We start from the raw sequence: 14,150 nt of genomic DNA, 5'->3' as shown, positions 1-14,150 counted from the left end.
ACACTAACACTAACAACACTAACACTAACACTAACACTAACACTAACACTAACACTAACACTAACACTAACACTAACACTAACACTAACACTAACACTAACACTAACACTAACACTAACACTAACACTAACACTAACTAACACTAACACACTAAACCCCATCAGTCGCTTCCCTCTATCATTTCTCTCTCATTTTCATTAAGGTCTTTCTCTTTGTTCGACCCTACTATCCCACCATACATCTTCATTTCCTCTGCATTAATTCCCGCACTGTCCGTGTCCCTCTTCCTCTCTATTATTCTATGCTCCCCCATTCTCCTCCTTCCCCATCTTTTATGCTCCCCCTCGACCTGTTGTATTCGCTATTCTATCTATGTTTTTCCGTCATCACATATCCTTCCACTTCTCAGACTTCACTTTTTGTTTCTATCTTATATAGACATGTCGCAACAAATTGCCTATTTTGTCGTATAGGTCTTCATATACATGACGCGCACGTATGTTGTAAACCTCGAAATAAAAAATGGAATGTCGCAGTCATATATATGTATCAGCAACATTATATCACGGCAACGACTGCGATAGTCTCATTTTGCCATAAAAGATTACGAGGTGTCCTGCAGGTTCGGTCCATATCCAAAATATGGATCCACTTCAATGTACGGACGGTGATCGTTCAAGGACTGATGGATCCCATGTCTCTTATCGAAACGCAAGATATTTCGCGCTGGCCCTAGCTTTGCGTCTATCATTCCCTCTTTCCCTAATACTTAAAGAATACTAGTGGCCCTCGTCTGCCATGCTGAAGGCACCCATGATACCGTATGAAATGTCCAATACGTACACTGTCCGGCGCATGTTGAATGTCCGTTTGCGATAATAATCTCGACATCATAATTATCTATTAGTATATTTAGCATTATCATCTAAGCGAGTTCCAGGATTCGCCCATGTATGAATTGGCTGCACCTTCAGATACAAGTATAATCGATTCCATGCTTTAGCCAGGTGCGTTGCAATACTCTCCATCCTCCTAGGATCTCCCTTTTATGATATCTTGAAAGCTTCAATGTCAGATGCATCGCTAAAATACACATGCCTGGAAAGGTGCAACAGATAAAATATTGGGCTTGGAATAATAAAACATATTAGAATCCCTTGATCGAGATCGACCTTCTGTAGTGCTAGGACCAATCCCGAACACAACAGTACATAATCGCCCGTGTCATTTAAATGCACTTCAGAGGCACCATGAATTCGTCCGAAAAACAAGGGTACAATGTGTTCGTCCAATATTTCCCTTTTGCTCCAGAATTACTTCGAGGCAGTAAGGGAAGGTAGAGGTACGGATAATTGGCGCAAAATTTCGTCTATTTCTGACACGCTGACGTCATGACCAGCGATGTCGTATCATTTGCCCGGCGTGTCATGATTAATAAGCAACACGCATCTAAACAATCAATGACACGCAACACCAAAGCGCACTTCCATTGCTGAAACCTATAATAAGTCCAACTTGTCGACGTAAGTGCTACGTGTAACCGACACGGGGCTTCGCCAATTCTCTGGCGACTGTTGAACAGATATGCGACGCGCGATTGACGTTTCCGATCCACTTCATGATGAATAGGAGTGTGATGCAAGTGCTTTATGGTCATCATCCTTTTTTTTTTATTTTGCGCGATTGGATTCTGACATGCGTCCAGAATGTGATGATAACACACAGGACACATTTGCTTTTTTTTACTCTGAATTGCCCTCAAAAATTTGTTATGCGTTTTTTTATAGTACGAAGAACTCTTGTGATTGGTGCATCCTAACCTCAGCCTAATCCCGTTATTAGCGCACAAAATTCTACATGATGCGGGATTTTGGTGTACGAATAATATTGCTGCTTCATAATTTTACCTTAGAATAGCTCATAGCGCCCTATTATACCTGCATCTCCTCTCAACACACCGAATGTCTGACTACCTATCGTTCTCAGAACGTAGTATGAAGTGGCCGCCAATGTTTGGCCGTGTGCCGTACGAGCGGCAGTCGAAATCATCTGATGAACAAGGAGAAAGAAAGATCCTAAATGATGCACTTGGCTTTACGCAACGACCGCACATCCAAAGCATACTTACCCCGTTACAGCGTCCGGTTGGAATTCCTCGTCTTCAGTCTCGCGTTGGTGCACCATTCGCGAGACTTTATGCCCCAGAGCTGGCACAATATGATGTACCTATGGAGGAGTTTGTTGAGTTCATTGACAACATGAATATAGTGTGTGCGGATTTTGTGCCACTGCAGATTTTGGATGCAGTGGGTTCTTTGGTTGGACTTGTTCCAAATCACTGGGCGCAGATGGCTGGAGCTGTTACATCACTAGGGTCAAAAGTCGCCGTGCATGCGGTAAGCAAAATCCGTGGAGAGACGTTTCTTCGACGCGTGAACTCCGAATACTTTAACCCACGAGGCTTGTCGGTGCAGATGTGCACCACCGATGCTTTGGTGCGTCTTGGGCATGTTCCTCCCGAGGCGGCGAAGATGCCTCCTTTGGATCATGTCACAGCCACGATGTCTATTGAAGAGCGCCGGCTTTCTCATCTAATGCCGTGGCTGTCGCCAGTGACTGACCAAGTGCCAGCGCCGTCCCCACAAACGAATAAGCTGAAAGAGTTGTGCAACAAACAAGCCGCTTACACCTCAAGAAGGACACAACGCAAAGTTATGGATGATCGATTTGATGCATTCGAGAAACAGGGCCCTTCGCCGGCAGAAGCAGATCAGATGTTCGCGACCCTTAGAGCGAAAGGGGAATTCACGCCTAGACAGATTGGCAAGATGGAAAAGAAATATATGAAGGGCGAACGGGAGCGTAGCAAGGACCAGAGAGATTACGAAAAAGAGAAGTCAAAGATTGAACGAGAAGCGGAGAAAGATATAATGAAAGCACATCGAAAGGGTAAAATAGAAGACTTGGTCAAGGCAGAAAGGAAGCGAGAAAGTGAGCTTGGCAAGTTGGACCGTGAGTATTCATCAGAGCAGCTCAAGCGCCAGAGGAGCTTTGAAAAAGAAGATAAGGAGAGAAAGAAGGGCCACAAAGCAGTATGGCTACTGGTCCAAACGATATCCCAGGTTCCTACGTTACGTAGCTGAGTAGCTTACATCGTGAAGATAGATTGATGTTTTTCGCAAGGTTCGATAAAGAAAGGAGCGCAGATCATTACGCAGATGATCATGCGTGTATCCACCCTTTTCGCTTTTCTCTGCAATTTTTAGTGCTTCTGAAATCATTTCTTGACGAGTAGCCAACTTAATACTGTCGCTACAGGAAATTGAACGTTGGCGTGGATACAACATATTTAGTAAGCGGCACTTGAGCCAGTGTTAAGCGTCACCCTCATCGTATCACGCATTTCCTCGAATGTTCGCTCTATCTTTTCGACTTTCGGATCGTAAGTACTGAATCGAGCTTGACTACAAAATGCAATCATCTTACTTTCGTGCCCAGAATGTAACATGCCACGAGCGCCACGATCGATCCAATCTCGCTGATTCACTAATGTCCGTGCGTCTCCACGCGACCAGCCGCACCTTGAATCCACACGCGTCCGGCCTTCACGCAATGCCACTGTAATAAGCTATGCAGGTTTAAACTTTTCATGAGGACGTAAGTCTTGGATTGCTTGCTTCTCTTTCTGTAGATACGTCTACTATCTCTCTCAGCCCAACCCCGCTGTATTTGTGACTCCGACTATTTATGCTAAAATGCCTCAGGCACAGATCTCCACATCGTCGTCCAATTGAATGAACACCATTCTACTCTGGTTCTGTTTAAGAGTTATTCAACTGGGCATATGAAAGTTGCATGAAGCCTACCTAAGGACTCAACAGTGCGTTCGACAACAGTCTTGAATATCTCGAATGAATCTATTTCTTCGTTGATATGGCGTCCTGACGTCATATGCCCATTACAGTTCTTTTACGTTTCGACTTGGAAAGAGTGTATGACAACAGGTTTAGACTGGATTTTTTCTACGAGACACCCTTTTGTCTCGCACTCTCTTTCACTAGAGTCAAGTTCTTCGACAAGCAAGAACATGGTTCTCTTAACACTCATTCTTTGTTGCACTGTCTCTTAGGTGCTCCCAGACTCACGATCTTGCTCGAGTAGAACGCATCTTCGAGTAGAAACAGTTGTGACACAAATCGCTGATCTTCGATAGATATTATCATCGCCAAGTACTGAAATAGGCCTTGAAAATACTACAAAACCCTGTAAATATACATGTTCCTTACATACAACAAAATCCAAGAAGAATGGCATCAGTACGGTGTACTTGGATCTTCAACAATGTTGGGATTCGAAGTAATATATGAATGAATAAATAATATTACATTAAATTCGATGGGGCTCCTCAGCTCATGTGCCTGTTTGAAAGTCTGTACGGCATCTAGTTCAAGAGCCATGATGATGAGAAGTATCAGGCGGATTTGAACGCAATAGCGCTTCGCGAGTGCAAGTCAACAAGAAGGAAGGGCATAGAAATACCGACTGTGTACACTTGGTACATTCAAGGCGCATAAGACAACGGCCCATTCGGAATGGTTTTGGGCGGTGCTCTGAAGAAAGTTCTGGAATTTTGGTAAAGGCTTCAGACGTTTTAAGACTTCGACACATATCACTTGGACCTCGCTCACAATCAGGTGTCTCTTATGAGAATTATATGACGTGAGCGCGAAGATTCGAAGAAATCCTTTTCTATTTGTTCGATTCCTACATGCAATCTTTGATTTGCAAAATTTTAGGAGGATATTTATATATCTGATGAATGTCTAAGAAACTCGGTGCGATGTTTTACAAATTGTATGCATTAAGTAAAACATAATCTCGACGCGGCATAAATGATGCCATAGATGGCAGATGGAAGTAACAGTGGATGTATAAAGTTTTTTTTTTTTCTTTTCACCCGTATATATATGGCGATTGTACCTTGCAGGTATCCTTGTTGTTCATACCCAGCCTGATATAATCTACATGATACGATCCAACTTTAGTCATGATATAAGACGACACACAATTTTTCTTCTGCTAGTGGCCCACCATTACTACTCTTCGGATTTGTTCAATTGAACCGAAATGCATCAAGTAAAATAAGTCAAAAGTCCTCTGCGACTACTGCATCACTATTTTTCTGACATATCCCATAGCTGGGTAGCAAGATCTTTATAAGTTTCATTCCACGTTGTCCAGGTCATTCCAAGTAGACGCTCAGCTTTGGATGCATCGAGTCTGGCCACCGGGCCAGGCTGGTTGCGGGTACCTGGCTCACCGACAGGAATCGTGGCTCGATGACTGGGGAAGATTTCGCGTAGGTAGTCTACGATTACTTGCATGTCAATGTAGTACCCACGAAGGATAAATCGCTCTCCCTTAGAGCGCGGGTTCGACATAGCATATACATGAGCTTTTGCCACATCCCGCACGTCTACTGTCTGGGGAAGCAGTGTGGGTGGAACTTGTCCATTCGTTTGACCCGAGATTAGACGCCACACGTTCGCACATGAAGTATTTAATTGATCAAGGGCTTTGACTGGATGGACAATGGGCCCGACTATTCCTGGAGGACAGAACGTAGTCAAGGCAAAAGACGGCCTCTTCTGCAAATAGTTCCATGCTGCTTTCTCAGCTAGCGCTTTGCTTGCAGAATAGATGTACACTTTGTTTGGACTTGCCGCGGCACCATCATACGTGGCAGGGTTCCAATCATCCTCCGTATATGTATAGTCACGAATCGCGCCTCCCTTCTCATAGCAATTAATAGCGGCATACGAGGACGTTATTATCACATGTTCGACGCCCTGTTTATCCGCCGCTTCTAAGACTGCAAGAGTGCCTTGAATGGCTGGATCCAGCATCTCTGAACGTGCGTCATCAAATGCCATGGTGTAAGGAGAGGCCACATGCTGTACAACTTTTACACCATGAAACGCCTTTTCAAGTGCTTCTTTGTCACGTATGTCGGGGACAAATGATACTGTATGGTTTGAGGACGGGAAATGTTCAAGCAATTGCTTTCCTTTCTCCTGGCTCCTCACCACAGATCTAACTGCGTAGCCATTTTCTAATGCTTGCTTTACGATGTGTGCCCCGACAAAACCTGTCGCTCCGGTCACAGCTACCAGTTGGTCTTTTGGACACATGAGACACACTTGAACCGTTCGAGTTCACTTCATCGCCGGTATAGAGCTTGTATGGGACTAGAGTTTCGTCGCCCTCACGTAAGCAAATCTCGGGCTGATGACAAAACTTCGCGCATGACCGCGGTTATCCAAACACCACCTTCCCTTTACCTTAGTCAAACGTCTGGTGTCATACATGACCTTCGTCGTTTAGGGCTGGATTGTTCAATCAGAGCTAGGATGATCAAGTCATGCACTCTTGTCTTCGTCATTAGCTCACCTGTAGATCACTTTTTTATCATCTAAACCAAGTGGATTCACATGGTCAGTTCGAGCTCTAATTATTCAATGCAGCCCGGTGGATTGACCTTTGGCTTATATGTCCAAGGACATTGTGCGCCTCATGAACGTGATATGAGAGCGTAGCTATATGACATCATTTCGTTCAGCTTATAAACATCGCTTGAGATGATTCGTGATCTTAGGTAAAGTGAGCATGCAATGGTCAGGATCTCTTAATTCATCTGCACAATACAGCAGGAAATTATCAGTTGTGTTATGCTTATTGAGCGACATTGTTTCAGGGATAATCTTTGCCACTCCAATACAAAGAACCTTAATGTCTACAAGAAGCTAAAAATGCCCTCATGAGTAGATCTTGAAGTCATTTGAATGTTACATAACTCGATTCTCGTTGTTTCTGAACAGTTTCGCTCTTATCACATGCCGCATGCGTTGTCTGAAATGCATGCAATTTTTGGGGCGTATTCATTTCTCCTTGTACTGCTAAAGTAACCGGTTAAATTCTCTAACTGGATTCACTCTCTGCTTCTATCGGACAATTAGATGAAACTGTGCGTCTGTACAAACCGTTTTGTTGCGTGGAACATCCTCACGCACAGGAACCATTTCTCTTATCAATCGGGAAAAAATACGCGCAATAGTTGACGGATAACGTGCTTATTAAAAGGCTTTCGAGATATCGCAGCTTCTCCGTGAAATGGTCATGAAAGCAACTCTCGTTTGGTCTAGTAATCCACATATGTTTTACTTTTACTCCTTTCAGGAACCGCTTTCCATTTGAACACCAAGACATTTGGATTGGTAGGCTTCATGCTAGAATCTATCCTAATGCCGTTCATTCATATTATTCGTTGTCATGTCAGGCATTTTATCAATTGTATGAGACGTCCGGTCAAGCGGCGTCGACTGAGGTTATATAATTGCATGGGATTTTAACCAGTTATCACTGTATAAAGTAGATTTGTTGTTTCATTTTCTATTGCCATTCCCGGTTTTTTGCCTTAGTCTTGGTCAACTCGCATTGGTTGGTTAAGAGATTTTTCACATATGATCTTCTACGTTCCAGATTTCAAATGGACTATGCCATAAGTTACATAAGTGTAACTTACATTTAACTCGAAGCATCCCGAGACCTCAACCCATTAGCCCGCTATGAGGTTCACTAGTGCAGTTTCGAGCGGTGCTATCTTTTCTGTGTCTGCTCTTCTTGCTTCAGCGCATGTAGGTCCGGGCCTCGTGTACCATGACAATGGCGCCAAGAAGCTCGAATCGCGTGATTATCACATGGGTCGTTTCATGGCGCGCGCTAGGCCTTCGAACGCTGCGCAAATGGCCAAAGTATCCGATCCGACAAAGGAATGCTCCTACTATGGATTACCGGAATCGTCCGAGCTTAGTTCAGCTTATCCCAGGGATGGCACCATTGCTACAATTGTGGATGGTGACGAGCAGGCCAAACAAGTTTGGCAAGAGATTCAAAGTTCTGGTGTAATTCCTCACGGTGCAAGTCCCAAAGCGGGAACGCAGGACCATATGGGCTTGTCACCGAATGCCTTAAGCCAATATGATACCAACTCTGATCCAGACTGCTGGTGGTCTGCCACTCGCTGCACAAGCCCCAAGAAGAGCAAATTGTCACATGATATCGTGACATGCCCAGAGCCAAGTACATGGGGTCTCACTTTTGATGATGGCCCGAATTGCTCGCACAATGCGTTCTATGATTTCTTGAAAGAAAAGAAAATTCGGGCTAGTCTTTTCTACATCGGATTAAATGTAAAAAATTGGCCACTCCAAGCACAGCGTGGCCTTGCTGATGGACATGACATTTGCGTTCACACCTGGTCGCATCACTACATGACGACTTTGAGTGACGAGCAAGTGTTTGCTGAGCTTTATTACACCATGCGAATCATCAAAGATGTAGTTGGTGTAACGCCTCAATGCTGGCGACCTCCTTTCGGCGACGTTGACAACCGTGTACGTGCAATTGCCGATGGACTCGGCTTGCGTACTATTATTTGGTCCGATGACACCAATGATTGGAACATCAAACCTTCGGGCGAACTTCCGAAAAGTAAGATCGATCGTAATTACGAAGATATCATAAACAAGGGCAAGGATGGCTCTGGTGTTGTGGTTCTAAGCCATGAAATTCGCGCAGATACCATGAACGAATTCATGGAAATGTATCCAAAAATTCAACAAGCATACAAGCATGTCGTTCCTTTAACGGCTTGTATGAATGTATCTCATCCATACGCCGAGAACAATATCAGCTATCGATCTTTCGCTGAATACACCAGCGGGAACATCAGGGCGAAAGGCCTCCCATCCTTAAAGGACATGAGCGTCAATCCTAAGTCCAAGCTCCAGATCACCCCCGTAAGCAAACAAAAGTCGGGATTCTCACCATCGTCCAAATAAAGCAAGAAGTCTTTGAAGCATCAACTCGAATCAATTAAACATTCAATATCATCTTATATTTCATGTACAGTAACAGCAAGGTTGTTGTTAATGCTTTAGATTTGCTTCGTGGCGTCGTACACATCAATGTGTTTCTCTTCAAAGTTCATGAACAGGTATGCTTTGCTCAAAATTAGAACTCTCACAATAGATCCGGACTACAGTAATAAATAGCATTGACACGGGGACCAAAACAGATGCTTTGGCTTAAGCATCCCTTTTTTTTCAAAAAAAGAAAATGGCGTGGGGCAATAGAAAAACACAATGTGAAATGTCAAGACTTTTGGTAAACATGTTCCGCATTTTCATTTACCTGAGTAAACCTCCGGAAGCAAATCTAGGATTATACGGCATTTACGTTAGCACGAAACAATTATAGTCGTAGGCTGTGTTACTCTTTTTTTTCTCGCTAGTCCTTGGTCCCAAAGTGCGGATCAATTATACTAAAGTAAAATAATTCAAACCCTTCAGCCACTCAATACTCCCGATTGTTTCTATTTTGGCAACTGTGCGTACAGGCAATGGGTAGACTTGTTCTGCTTAATAAAATACTTACTCACTCGATTTGGTCGCTGTCTTGGGGGGCCCCACTCATTGGCTTTAGTACACGATAGTGACAAATATTCCTGTACTGATCGGTGACATCACAGCCATGTCGGCCGCTTATCTTCCGGACGTCTGCTTAAATACAGCGCAGATCAGTTAAGGTTGAACATTCAGGCTGTGTGCCTACACAGATTGGTTCAGACACCATGCAATTTAGAGGACACTTGCTGATCCTGATCAGTACGATCTTCTTGCAAATTGTTGCTTGTGTTTCAAACTCAACGACTTCACCTACCAGCTCAAATCGAGTGAATGGAGCTTCGAGCTCGCTACCTTCAGTAAAGAGTTCAGCGTCGAGTTCAGCTTTTCAACCTTTGAGTTCATCGAATTCGACAACAAACTCCGCTGTTCCAATAACGAGCTCGGCAGAAAACTCGTCTGATTCGAAGTCATCTGCTTACAATGTATCCGCCCTTCGCGAGTTACTAGGTTCAAACGAAACTGAGGAGTTCGAAATCCCTACTCGCCTCCCGAATATCTCTGTTGAGATTCCACCTTCTTGGGGAGGATACCAACCCGTGAGTCAAAGGCCGAATGAAACGCGTCAAATCTACTTCTGGATGTTCCCTGCTACCGAAAAGGTTGGCCATGATGATCTCATTATTTTCTTCAATGGTGGTCCAGGATGTTCCTCTTTAAGCGGTGTGTTAGGTGAACAGGGTCCTGTCAAACTTAACAATGTTACAGGCAAGGCTGAGCTTAACAAATACTCTTGGACCAACTTGACCAACATGTTGTGGGTTGACCAGCCAGTTGGAACAGGGTTTTCTCATGGTGAGGCCAAAAACCAATCCATGATCGAAATTGCGAAGGAATTCAACGGATTCCTCATTTCTCTGTATCGCACGTTCCCCAAGCTACATGGCAAAAGGCTCTGGCTCGCAGGTGAAAGCTATGCTGGTAAATTCATTCCTTTCATTGCCGATCAAATTTATAAGGAATCCGATCAAAACAAAAAGGCTGGTATCAACTTGCAAGGTATTAATTTGTCTGATGCTTTCTTCATGAACGACTTGGTTGGCAAAGAGTTGCCTGCCATGCAATTTGCTAGACAACATTATAAAGAGATGAACATTACAGAGAAGGACATGAAAACTCTTGAAAAGAAGGCCAAGAAAATAGGCATCAACAAGTACATTGATACACACCTCAACTACCCACCAAAGGGTCCGCTTCCTATTCCAAAAAGGTTCAATAAATCAGACTCGGTCTATTCAGCATTCAAGCAAATGGCTAAGAAAGCAAACCCGTGTTTCTCACCCTTCTATGTGATTTCATCAGCGCCATGCCCCCTGAATCCGATGGGGCAAAACATTACGACTGAAAAGACATACAAGAACAACTATTTCAATTTGAACCCTTCCGTGAAGCCGTTGATCCACGCTGACAATGTGACCTACGTGCAATGCTCCCAAGCAAAAGGGTTCAAAACCATGCAAAAGTCAAAGACAGAGTTCCCATTGCACACGGTCTTGCCAAGCGTTATTGAAAAGAGTAACCGCACCATAATTTTGCACGGTATGCTAGACTACATCATGCTTCCGAACGGAAGTGCGCTTGCCATCCAAAACATGACATGGGGCGGCAAGCAGGGTTTCCAAAGGCCACCGACCCAGAAGGTTATGGTGGATAACGAAGAAACTGGCACTTATCAAAGCGAGCGTAAGCTCACATTCATTACGGTCGATGGCGCCAGCCACATGGTCGCTGCATACAAACCAAAACCATCCTACAAAATCATTCAATACATGCTCGGTCAAATTTCCGAAGACCAGCTGCTTAAATCGTAAATACATTCGCTTTCGCATACACGACAGCTCGTTAGCACTCAGTCTTGTTTATATTTTCGACACATTTATTTGTTTTACATCTTGTTGAAATATTGCCTCGCGCAGAGATAGTCTAGAAAGGGCATTGATATCACTGTTTTTTATCTTGGTACTTAATTTTGCAAGTGGAAGCTGCACGACATTCCTGCCTTGAACATCTTGTTGATTGTGATTGGTGTTTCCATGATTTCGTGGGGGTGAGGCGTTGGATCATTCGGGCGTGTTGGGGACGTGGAGGTCAACATTATACAGGCCATCAAACCAAGTCTTGCTTGTTGCACATTTAGGAAAGCTGGAGATCGGTGTCATGTCATCTTCAACACAGCAAATCCGTAACAAGCGTGCATCGTTCCGAGACAAGCAAATTGATTATAGTACACGAGTGAGCCTTACGGCGGAGGATGTAATTCGTTCTCGAGCTCAGAGACTGTCTAGTATTGCCGACCCAATTTCAGCGACGGATCAAGCATTAAAACCGACTGAAACAAGAAGATCGAGCACTCGCAAGTCTTCTCGGATACATGATGCTGAACGGAAGCTGACTGGTGAGAGTCGAGTTAATAGAAGTCATGACTCGCAACATAGGAGAACTTCACAAACTCGAGAGCCACGAAGGAATTCTCGGCGCATGAGAACCTCTTCTACTGCCTTTGACCGGAACTACCAATTTGATGAAGCACCTGAAGACAGAAGAACATCTCGTCGCATCTCACACCGGCTCTCTGTCGAGGAAAGAGAACCAGAAACGGACCAGTTCGTGGATGCACCTGAATTTCCTGATGAGCAAATTGCAATTCCGAGAGCCAAGCAAACATTTCATGAGCAAGGGGGATGTGATCCGATACATAAATCTGAAGGCTTAACGCGACAAGCTGAATCATTTGTGCCAAGTAAAGATTCAAAGCAATTTGATTCTCAACTCTTCGCCACCAATGCCCAGGAACGATCAGCACGTATGTCGAAATTAACATTCTCGGATGTATTTCAATCCACAGAGGAAATGTTTGAGGATATTTCAGTTGTACGAGGCGCTCTCCATTTGTTTTTGAGTAGCAGGATGATTGAGGCGTATGAAATAATTGAGCCTCGCTCTGAGAGACGCCTATATTACGCTGTTGGATTTGCACTCTTATCCTCAATCAAGGCAATTATGACGTTTGAACACCAGGACCTTGGTACGGCTATCTCACATTGTAAAGATGCTTTACATGTGGCAAGTTTATTGCGAAAAAAGGCTTCTGCATTCACATCATTTGGTCGCTTCGTCCGTGGTTCGGGTGCATCTGTGTCCTGGCTTTCATCCATGACACCGTTAGAAAAACATGCCGAGCTTTCTTCATCTGAATGCACGTTAGTAAAAGCTGTGTTGGGCATTGCATACTCTGGTGACTTTTTGGGCTCCTTATCGGAAGCATTTCATCTTCGCGCAGCGTATGGTGAATACCGAAGTTTGCTCAAGTTCATCGATTGGGAAGACTCGAACGGTGGAGAAAAGTCTGATGAAGATTTCCGCAGTGGTATCTATCTTGGTTCTGGATGCATTAGTCTGATCTTAGGGTTGCTTCCCACCAGGGTTCTTAAAGTCATGGAAATTTTCGGTTATGAGGGCAGTGTGCCTGTGGGACTCAATTTGTTATCCAAATCATCTGGATGGAGCACAGATCCGTCGGAACCTCTCCCTCGACGTAATATAAAGACTGAGGGAATCCGCAGTCCTATTTGCGACATGTCTATGCTCACTTATCATTTGGTCATTTCCACTTTTATCCTGTACCACAAGTTGACATCAACTTTTCGGAAAAAGTCTTGAATTACCACTTACAACGTTATCCTCACGGTGTTTTCTTCCTCTATTTCCACGGTCGCTTGTACTCTATTCAGGCACGCACTGTTAAAGCGATAGAATGCTTCAAAGAAGCGCGTGATGTTCAACAAGAATATGTTCAACTCAAACACATATGCTATTGGGACATGGCTCTCTGTTACATGTCGCTGTGCGAATGGCAACAAACTCACGAGTGTTTCACTGTCCTTGCGAATGAAAACAACTGGTCTAAGGCGTTATATCATTATGCTCGGGCGGCAGCACTGTATGAGACCGGAAGTCCTGCTGCGCAGGAAGAGGCTAAGGAGATCATGGAACGAGTTCCTTCGATGTCGCAGCGGATTGCGGGTAAGAGTATTCCCCTAGAGAAATTTGCATCTCGAAAATCTCGCAAAATGACACAGTATGGATACTTGTTCCATCCCGCGATGGAATTCGCTTACTTAACTCACTGTTACACGACATCCCCTCCTCGAGCACTCTTCCGTCGCTTTTTACCCATTATTGAACAGGAACTCGAACGTCTAACCTCGCAAGTGTCTCCTGTCTTTGATGATTTGTGTCTTGCACACTTTCTTCATGGTGTTATCCTGCGGAATCTGGCATACCCAGAGAAGCATGTCTACCTTGCATCTTCGCGCCAATATTTATCAAGAGAAAGAGCTGCTTCAATGGCTGAGGATAGTCTGATGTTTGTCGCAAAAAAAGGGGTACTGTGTGAGTATGATCACTACATGCTTTACTTTTGTCATTATGAGCTTGGTCGCTTATACATTAGTATGGGTCGATATGCAGAGGCTCGTGAACAGCTTGATATGGTTCTTAGCGGCAAGAATTTGGGTGACCATGGTCGCAAGGGCAAGTACAGTATGCAGAACATGTGTGTTCTACGCTCTAATGGCGCGTTGGAAATGCTTCAATCCAAGTCACAACAAACGTGAGGTAGTTTGT

At 44.2% G+C, this 14,150-nt stretch overlaps 6 protein-coding genes across 6 annotated transcripts; 5 read left to right on the top strand and 1 right to left on the bottom strand.

The window, feature by feature from the left end:
- Nucleotides 1-1,961: 1,961 nt before the first annotated feature.
- MGL_0818 (uncharacterized protein) lies at nt 1,962-3,143 on the top strand (the record flags this gene model as incomplete). Its single annotated transcript, XM_001732173.1, has 1 exon — nt 1,962-3,143. The coding sequence occupies one exon, from the start codon at nt 1,962-1,964 to the stop codon at nt 3,141-3,143; it is 1,182 nt and encodes a 393-aa protein (XP_001732225.1).
- A 2,031-nt stretch (nt 3,144-5,174) lies between these two features.
- On the bottom strand, nt 5,175-6,191 carry MGL_0817 (uncharacterized protein; the record flags this gene model as incomplete). The annotated part of the gene is made up of 1 exon (XM_001732172.1): nt 5,175-6,191. One exon carries the CDS (start codon nt 6,189-6,191, stop codon nt 5,175-5,177), a length of 1,017 nt encoding a protein of 338 aa, XP_001732224.1.
- Nucleotides 6,192-7,625: 1,434 nt separating this feature from the next.
- Nucleotides 7,626-8,900, top strand: MGL_0816 (uncharacterized protein; the record flags this gene model as incomplete). Its single annotated transcript, XM_001732171.1, has 1 exon — nt 7,626-8,900. One exon carries the CDS (start codon nt 7,626-7,628, stop codon nt 8,898-8,900), a length of 1,275 nt encoding a protein of 424 aa, XP_001732223.1.
- A 791-nt stretch (nt 8,901-9,691) lies between these two features.
- On the top strand, nt 9,692-11,335 carry MGL_0815 (uncharacterized protein; the record flags this gene model as incomplete). Its single annotated transcript, XM_001732170.1, has 1 exon — nt 9,692-11,335. One exon carries the CDS (start codon nt 9,692-9,694, stop codon nt 11,333-11,335), a length of 1,644 nt encoding a protein of 547 aa, XP_001732222.1.
- Nucleotides 11,336-12,002: 667 nt separating this feature from the next.
- On the top strand, nt 12,003-13,184 carry MGL_0814 (uncharacterized protein; the record flags this gene model as incomplete). The annotated part of the gene is made up of 1 exon (XM_001732169.1): nt 12,003-13,184. The coding sequence occupies one exon, from the start codon at nt 12,003-12,005 to the stop codon at nt 13,182-13,184; it is 1,182 nt and encodes a 393-aa protein (XP_001732221.1).
- Nucleotides 13,185-13,345: 161 nt separating this feature from the next.
- On the top strand, nt 13,346-14,140 carry MGL_0813 (uncharacterized protein; the record flags this gene model as incomplete). The annotated part of the gene is made up of 1 exon (XM_001732168.1): nt 13,346-14,140. The coding sequence occupies one exon, from the start codon at nt 13,346-13,348 to the stop codon at nt 14,138-14,140; it is 795 nt and encodes a 264-aa protein (XP_001732220.1).
- Nucleotides 14,141-14,150: the final 10 nt, after the last annotated feature.

Source organism: Malassezia globosa, assembly GCF_000181695.2.
Source record: "Malassezia globosa CBS 7966 chromosome Unknown mgl_sf_1.2, whole genome shotgun sequence".
NCBI classification, from domain to species: domain Eukaryota; kingdom Fungi; phylum Basidiomycota; class Malasseziomycetes; order Malasseziales; family Malasseziaceae; genus Malassezia; species Malassezia globosa.
The sequence above is the reverse complement of the archived record's forward strand: the minus strand, read 5'-3'. Positions and strand labels throughout refer to the sequence as shown.